At 53.7% G+C, this 7,551-nt stretch overlaps 2 protein-coding genes across 2 annotated transcripts in view; both read right to left on the bottom strand.

The window, feature by feature from the left end:
• LOC127749064 (basic proline-rich protein-like) overlaps positions 1 to 7,254 on the bottom strand; it is an 8,403-nt gene extending 1,149 nt beyond the window's left edge. The window contains exons 1-4 of the mRNA XM_052265642.1: positions 6,723 to 7,254; positions 5,766 to 5,876; positions 2,608 to 2,760; positions 132 to 314 (exon numbers count right to left, since the gene is read on the bottom strand). Of these exons, the coding sequence (XP_052121602.1) occupies positions 132 to 314; positions 2,608 to 2,760; positions 5,766 to 5,876; positions 6,723 to 7,254 (979 nt within the window). The remainder of the gene's footprint in view (positions 1 to 131; positions 315 to 2,607; positions 2,761 to 5,765; positions 5,877 to 6,722) is intronic.
• LOC127749053 (zinc finger protein 239-like) lies at positions 3,813 to 5,182 on the bottom strand. Its single transcript, XM_052265579.1, is given in 1 exon segment — positions 3,813 to 5,182. A coding segment is annotated over 1 exon segment (759 nt). The 5' UTR covers positions 5,070 to 5,182; the 3' UTR covers positions 3,813 to 4,310.
• Positions 7,255 to 7,551: the final 297 nt, after the last annotated feature.

Below are 7,551 nucleotides of genomic sequence, written 5' to 3'. Positions count from 1 at the left end.
GGGGTAGGTCACGGATAACAGGGACGAGGGACTCTCGGACCTCGTTCCAGCCGGGCCGACGCCGGAGAGCGGAGTATGCAACACGCCTGCACTGCCTGCATGCACCAGCTGGCCGCCGCCGTGGAACTTACAGGGGAAGAAGTCGTCCTGAGGCTCTGTCTCCCTGTACGTCTCGAGGCTCACGGCCCGCTTGCAGAAGCGGGGGGCCGCGGCTATCCTGGTCTCGGAGATGCTGGCCTCGGCGGAGGCCTTGAGCACGGGGTTCATGGGATCGGGCGTCCTAGCCTCGGAGGTCCTGTGTGCGGGGGCGGCGCCTGAAATAACACAAAGGAGAGATGACAATCTTGCTACAAACGGAAAAAATACTTCTTTAAAAGACGCAGCTAAGTGCACACCTCAAAAAATGAAAATTTGTAGCAGCCAGCGTATGCTTACTGCAGGGACAACCATAAACCATGGTATATGCAACAACAGCACGCACAGGTGTATCAACCAAGAATACGGTTTTCATCACTTCACTTCACTTATTACTGGTGGATCATTATGTCAACCATTTTTTATGGTTATCTCTAAAGGAACCGTGAGATGACTGCTACAACTTTTCATTTTCCTGGGTGTATGAGCGGGATGACTGCAGGTATTTGAGGTTGAAAGGTTGCACGAAGCAGGCCCTCTCTCTCTCTCTCTCACACACACACACACGCACTAGCCCCGCCAGTTCTTACAAGGACCCCCCGGCCTCCTGCCCGGGGCCGCGTCACTATCGAAACGTGCAAACTGCACCAGATGCAAAAGGCACAAGAAGTATGTATGTGCCGCGCACAATCGAGGCGGTCAGAGGACGGGAACTTTAAGCTAAGCTTAGGATTGGGTCGGACCACATCTGCACAGGGCATCACGGAAATTCAATTATTTGAAGTGGTTGTTATTTTTTAGACAGATTTATTGAAAAAGCTACAGTTATGTAGAACAATAAAAATCATTCAAGCTAAAACGGCGACGCAAAAGCAAAATAGTTCAAAATATACTAACAATTACCGAGTATTTAAACAAAAATAAAATCTAACATTAATGTAAAACAACACAACAACATAACAAAATAACAACATTAAAACATTATTTGAATAAATTCGGTTCGTTACGGCCAGACTCAACCAGTATATTTCTTATTACAATTCATGGTGATTATTGTTCATAAGAACGCTGAGATTTACACTCTTGTTTAGGTAGCAATCCTTTGCCGCGAGTGTGCCATTTGTAGGGTTTCTCTTTTGTGTGTGCTTTCATGTGTTCACGTAGTGTGCTACTTATAAAGAATCCTTCGCCGCATGTGTGGCATTTGTAGGGTCTATCACCTGTGTGAGTCCTCGTGTGGTACTGGAGATGGCCACTTTGAATGAATCCTTTGCCGCAAATCTGGCATTTGTGGGGTCTCTCTTTCGTGTGTGTTCTCATGTGTACACGTAGTATGCTACCTCTAATAAACCCTTTTCCGCAGCTCTGGCACTCGTATGGTTTCTCACCTGTGTGAGTCCTCATGTGTATATGGAGTAGGGAACTTTGAATGAATCCTTTCCCACAAGTGTGGCAATTGTACGGTCTCTCTCCCGTGTGCATCCTAATGTGTACACGTAGGATGCTACTTTTAATGAACCCTTTGCCGCAAGTCTGGCATTTGTGGGGTCTATCACCCGTGTGAGTCCTCAAGTGTCCACTGAGTGTAGCACTATGTGCGAATCTTTTGCCGCAAGTCTGGCATTTATAAGGTTTCTCACCTGTGTGAGTCCTCATGTGTCTACTGAGTGTAGCAAACTGGGCGAATCTTTTGCCGCAAGTCTGGCATTTGTAGGGTCTCTCTTTCGTGTGTGTTCTCATGTGTGCTCTGAGTGTAGAAACCTGTGCGAATCTTTTGCCACAAGTCTGGCATTTATAGGGTTTCTCACCTGTGTGCGTCCTTGTGTGTTGACGGAGGTGGGCACTTCGAGAGAAACGTTGCCCGCAAGTCTGGCAGTTGAAGGGTCTGTCACCTGTGCGAGTGCTTGCTGGACTGACGCCACAGTGTTCGCCGCTGTCCAGTTTATCGGCAGCATGGGTCCGCATGTGGGCCCGGAGCAGGGCCGCCCTCCTGAAGGCCGCCCCGCAGGTCGCACAGCAGTGGGGCGCCTCCCCGGCAGCGTCCTGCTGCTGGCCGCGGTCCTCACCGTCTTGGGCAGCAGTACCAGCAGGCGGCGGCTCGGCGGCGGCTGTAGGGGAGAGCGTGGAACGTGAGCTGGAGCCGAGCAGGTTATCTGATACCAGGGGGTGGAGGACTCCCGGATCCTGACCGAGCCAGGGCGACGACGCGGAGAGGAGTGCGTCAAAGGTGAACGCTCATCCGGCGAGGGGTGTGCAGATGACGTGACACAGGGAGAGAGGACTCCTATACCCGGCCGGACCCAGCCGGTCGGACGCGGGCTAGCCGTCGGACATGGCGACGAGCGGGAGGGTAGAGGACGGGTTGTTGTTCCTGATAGCAATCATGGCGCCTTGAGGCTCTGAGCGCGTCGGTATCCCGCCAGCACGCCAGGATGCGCCAGCACCAGTACAGGTGGTCGCCCTGATACTTACAGGGGGAAGCGTCGTCCTGCAGCTCGGGCGCCTTGTGCCGACCCTTGTGCGTCTTCCTTGACTCGGAAACCCTCGCCTTGGAGTTGCTGCTGGTCTCGATGATCTTGAACTTCCGCTTCCTGGGCTCGGGGGTCCTGGCCACGGGGGCGGCGCCTGAAAAAAGAGAAGGGAGAGGTGACAGGATAGAATCGGGGCAAAATACTTCCTCTGGGAGCGCAGCCACTCACGTATATTTCACAGTTCATAGGCGTGCAGATTGCTAGAGGTGCTGTTACCGTTAAGATTGAACGGTTGAAGGAGAGCGTGGAGGTGAGCGCAAGCAGGACGTCGCTTACGGATAACAAGAGGGGAAGGATTCCCGGACCCGGATTCAGCAGAATCTGTCGAGCAGGGCAGACGCGGCTGTCTGAGCATGCCTTGATTTTGCGAGCGCCCACGCATGCATGCGCCAGTTCACTGCTGAAAACTGGTTGGAGTTCGTCTTCTCAGAACGCCAAATATTGGCGTCTTTGAACGACAGGATTTGGCGTTCATCAGAGGACGCCAATATTTTGCGTCACAAGTCAGCTCGCTCCTGCACGTCCTCACGGCCAGGACTCGGCGTCCTCTGCCCGGGGCCGTCACGTTCGAAACGATTCAAAAGTGGCGAGGCGAGCGGAGTAGCGAAGAGCAAAGCAACAGACGGAGGGAGATCGGGAGATCTAGAGTGACGCCCAATGGATTCTTGGCGCCGGTCGGAGGAAGACCACCGGCGGATTACGTGGGAAAGGAGAACCCTAATGCACAATAAAGCATTCCGGTAAAGCTGAGATGCAGAAGAATGAAGAGAACAAGAAAACGGAAGTCACTCTGCTAAAGCATAGGGATTTCCGTTTTCTTCTTCCCCGCATTTTGCTGCATTTCAGCTTTACCGGAATGCTTTATTACAACGAGACCGGCTCCGGCAGTTTCGAGGGCAGATCGTGTAGCTGTTAGAAATGCCGCCCAGTTCTGGTCTGCAACCAGAAAATGGTGTCCTTAAACACAATGTTTCTACATCGTGCCTTAAACCAAGGAATTTTCTTTTTTTAAAAAAAATACAAGTTAATTCACCTTGGTTTGAGGCTTTTCCGTTATTTTCAATGAAATTAAGTTGATTGAAGGCAATTTTTACTTTATTTTAACGCAGTTTGCCCTCATTCAAAGACAATTATCATTGTATTTTTTTGAGGTAAAAATAGTGTTTAAGCAACGCATTTAGCCTTGTTACAAAGATACCATTTTCTAGGTGAAAGCTTAGATTAGGATCCTGTCTCATCTGCACAGGGCAGCACGCAATAGATTATTTGAAGTGTATGTTTATATACAGATTTATTGGCAGAACTACAATTAGCGTAGTGTAATTAAATTCAATCAAGCCAAAATGACTGCTAAAACAAAGGAGCAAAATAATTCACTAAACAAAAATAATTACAGAGTGATTTAAAAAAAAGCAAACCACAGAGGTTGATAAAAACAAAAACTTAAATTAACTCTAAAAGTACTTTAACTAATTGGGTTTGGTTTTGGTCGGTCTTAATGCATGAGTACACATGGTGTGTGATCTGAGTCATCTTTATTTGTTATAATGTACCGGATTTAGGACGGGTACTGTAGACCAGAAAAAAAGAAAGGACAAATCACCACAAAGAAGCGCCACAAGCCATAGGCCATTACAGGGTCTATCACCAATCACCAGTGTGAGTCATCATGTGTCTACCGACGTTGGCAAGTAGAGAAAACCCTTTGCCGCAAGTCTGACACTTATAGAGTTTCTCACCTGTGTGTGTCCTCATGTGTGCATTGAGTCTGGCGTTCTGACTGAATCCTTTGCCACAACCCTGGCATTCATAAGGTTTCTCACCTTTGTGAGTCCTCATGTGCCTACCGAGGTCGCTATTTCAAGAGAAACATTTGCTACAACTCTGGCATTCATAAGGTTTTTAACCTGTGTGAGTCCTGGTAGAGCACCCTTTGCCGCATGTCTGGCATTTGTACGGTCTATCACCTGTGTGAGTCCTGATATGATTACTGAGGTGGATATTTTGAGAGAAACGTTTGCCACAACTCAGGCATTCATAAGGTTTCTCACCTGTGTGAGTCCTCAGGTGCACACGGATATTGGCACTGGTAGAAAACCTTTTGCCGCAAGTCTGGCACTTGTAAGGTTTCTCACCTGTGTGAGTCCTCGTGTGTGCACGGAGATGGTCACTACGAGAGAAACGTTTCCCACAAGTCTGGCATATGTAGGGTTTCTCACCCGTGTGAGTCCTCATGTGCCCACGGAGGTGGTCACTTCGAGCGAAACGTTTGCCGCAAGTCAGGCAGCTGAAGGGTCTATCACCCTTGTGAGTGCTCGCGTGTCTACGGTGGTCAGAACTTCCCGTATAACTGTCGCCGCAGTGTTCATCGCTATCCAGTTCATCGGCGGCATGGGTCCGCATGTGGGCCCGGAGGAGGGCCGCCGTCCTGAAGGCCGCCCCGCAGGTCGCACAGCGGTGGGGCGCCTCTCGGCCCTGTGCTTGACCCCCGCGAGCTCCAGCGGCACCAGCGGGAGCGGGCGGCGGCGCGGCGTCGGCTGTAGAAGAGGCACAGTCGGGGTGGGGCGGGCAGTTACGGACATAAGGGGGAGGGGGGCCGTCCGAAAGATCGGTTGGTTTGCGATTGGTCGGCGAGTACGGTCAGTGACGAGCCGCTCCTGGCGCCCAGAACCAGCTGGTCCAGGGGGTTTGTCCTTGTCCTGATATCCTCGCGAGTCACCCCCGCGAATCAACTCCACCGTCACCTCGTGACCCGCGGCTTGTCGTTTCGCGGGGTGCTCGCGGGGTGCTCACGGTATTCGCGGCCGTCGCGGCGTCGTCGCCGGTGTTAGTGGCAGTGTCCCGACCGGTTGGCAATGAACAGGGGCGTCTCGTCACGGCCAGGAAACCGACCGTACATCGACCCTACTCGCGGACCGATCGCAAACCGACCGATCTTTCGGACGGGCCCCAAGCCGGGCCGACGCGGTGGGGCCGTCGGAGCATGCCGACGTAGCGGCGGGTTGGCCACAGGAGACCATGGCGCCCTGAGTCTCGGAGCGCGTAGGCAACCCGCACGCAAACCTGAACGAGCCCTCTGGCCGCCGCCGTGAAACTTACCGAGGACGGCGTCGTTCTGCGGCTCTGCCTCTTTGCGCGTCTTGCGGCTCGCGGCCCGCTTCCGCTTGGGGTGGCGGGGGCCCGCGGAGGTCGTGGGCTCGGGCGCAGCGCCTGAAATGAGAGACGAGAGAAATTACCACAGGGCTAGAATCTGGGGAAAGTACATTTGAGGAGAGTGGTTGAGAGCGCGCCTGGCGGTCTTGATCTTGGACATAACGACTCTTGCGCGGTTTAACCGGGGAAGGGTAGAGCTGCGCACAGTCGCCATCGCCAAAACCGACCGAGGCGAACGCGGGCGAACGGCGCACGGCCAGCGCTGGCCCTACGCTCACCGCGCTTCGGTAGTCCATCGCCTTTTTTTCTGGCAGCGGAACCTTGAACCGCGCCTAGGACGATTCCAGTTACGTTCAGCCTAGGCTGGCGGCCGGGGGACTATGCGCGAGACTGTATCCGGCCGAACCGAAGACGCCTGCTCATTTTGAGGAGGTAAATGTACGAAAACCGCTAATCCCATGTGAAAACGGAGGGCAGAGGATGAAATCAATTGAATTTTAAGGAGGTATTTTCACCTTGCACTCCAGTACAATCAAGGTTACGGAAACAGGGGAAAATGAATCCCGGACCCGAATCCAGCCGCGACGACGTGGAACGAAGAGGAACGAAAGCGGACAAATGAATGGTTATTTTGCTGTTAGTCGCACGACAAATTAACCTCAAATTAACAAAATATCTATACGGCATAATGCGGACAGGTATGCAACAAACGCAATTATCCTAAAGTGAAGCGTGCTGGGGACGCCTTAAAACGCGATAGCTGGGGAGGCGAGCGGGGACGCAAACGAGCCGTCGAAGCATGCCATCGTACGGCCGGGTTGGCCTACCTGGCCTCTCTACCAGAGAGCAATAAGGCGTCGTCAGATTCCAAAAGCGTAGACCCCCCGCCTAAATGCACCTCACCACACCACCTGGCCGCCGTGAAACTTACATAGGAAGGCGTCATCATGCAGCTGGGAGCTGACTCCGTGGGTGCTGAGTCCGGGGGTGCTGAGTCCGGGGGTGTTGAGTCCGGGAGTGCTAAGTCCGGGAGTGCCAAGTCCGGGGGTGCTGAGAGCGAGGGAGCTGAGCCAGGGGTATCTAAGCCAGGGGGAGCTGAGCAAGGGGGAGCTGAGCAAAGGGGAGCTGAGTCCTGGGGTGCTGAGTCCTGGGGTGCTGAGCCCGGGGGAGCTGTGCCCGGGGGTGCTGAGCCCAGGGGTGCTGAGCCCAGGGGTGCTGAGCCCAGGGGTGTTGAGCCCAGGGGTGTTGAGCCCGGAGGTGCTGAGCCCGGAGGTGCTGAGCCCGGAGGTGCTGAGCCCGGAGGTGCTGAGCCCGGAGGTGCTGAGCCCGGAGGTGCTGAGCCCGTGGGTACTGCGCCCGGAGGTGCTGAGCCCGACAGTGCTGAGTGCAGGGGTGCTGGGCCGGAGGGCCTTGAGATCGGAGGCCCTGGGTCCATGGTTGGCGCCTAAAAGAAAAGGTTTAAATGAATCTCGGACTGATTTCCGCGACATTTATTCGTGGGAGCGCACCTGCTTTTGATAGGGGGATGACTGCATGTACTTTTAACCCTTCGTCGAAAAGGGGGGGGGGAGGAGGAGAGTAGGCAACGGGCCCCTTTACCCCACACCCCCACCCAACTTTGTACCATACCATCATGGACGTCTACGCCTGCATGTATGCACAAAGCGTGGATACAAATAGAGTCCTCTAAAGCTTACCCTCGCGCGGCTGGTCGGGGGATAGGGGTGGAGGA

This window comes from Frankliniella occidentalis, unplaced genomic scaffold, assembly GCF_000697945.3.
Source record: "Frankliniella occidentalis isolate FOCC.00 unplaced genomic scaffold, Focc_3.1 Scaffold28, whole genome shotgun sequence".
NCBI classification, from domain to species: domain Eukaryota; kingdom Metazoa; phylum Arthropoda; class Insecta; order Thysanoptera; family Thripidae; genus Frankliniella; species Frankliniella occidentalis.
Note: the sequence above shows the minus strand (reverse complement) of the source record. Positions and strands in the feature narration are given on the sequence as shown.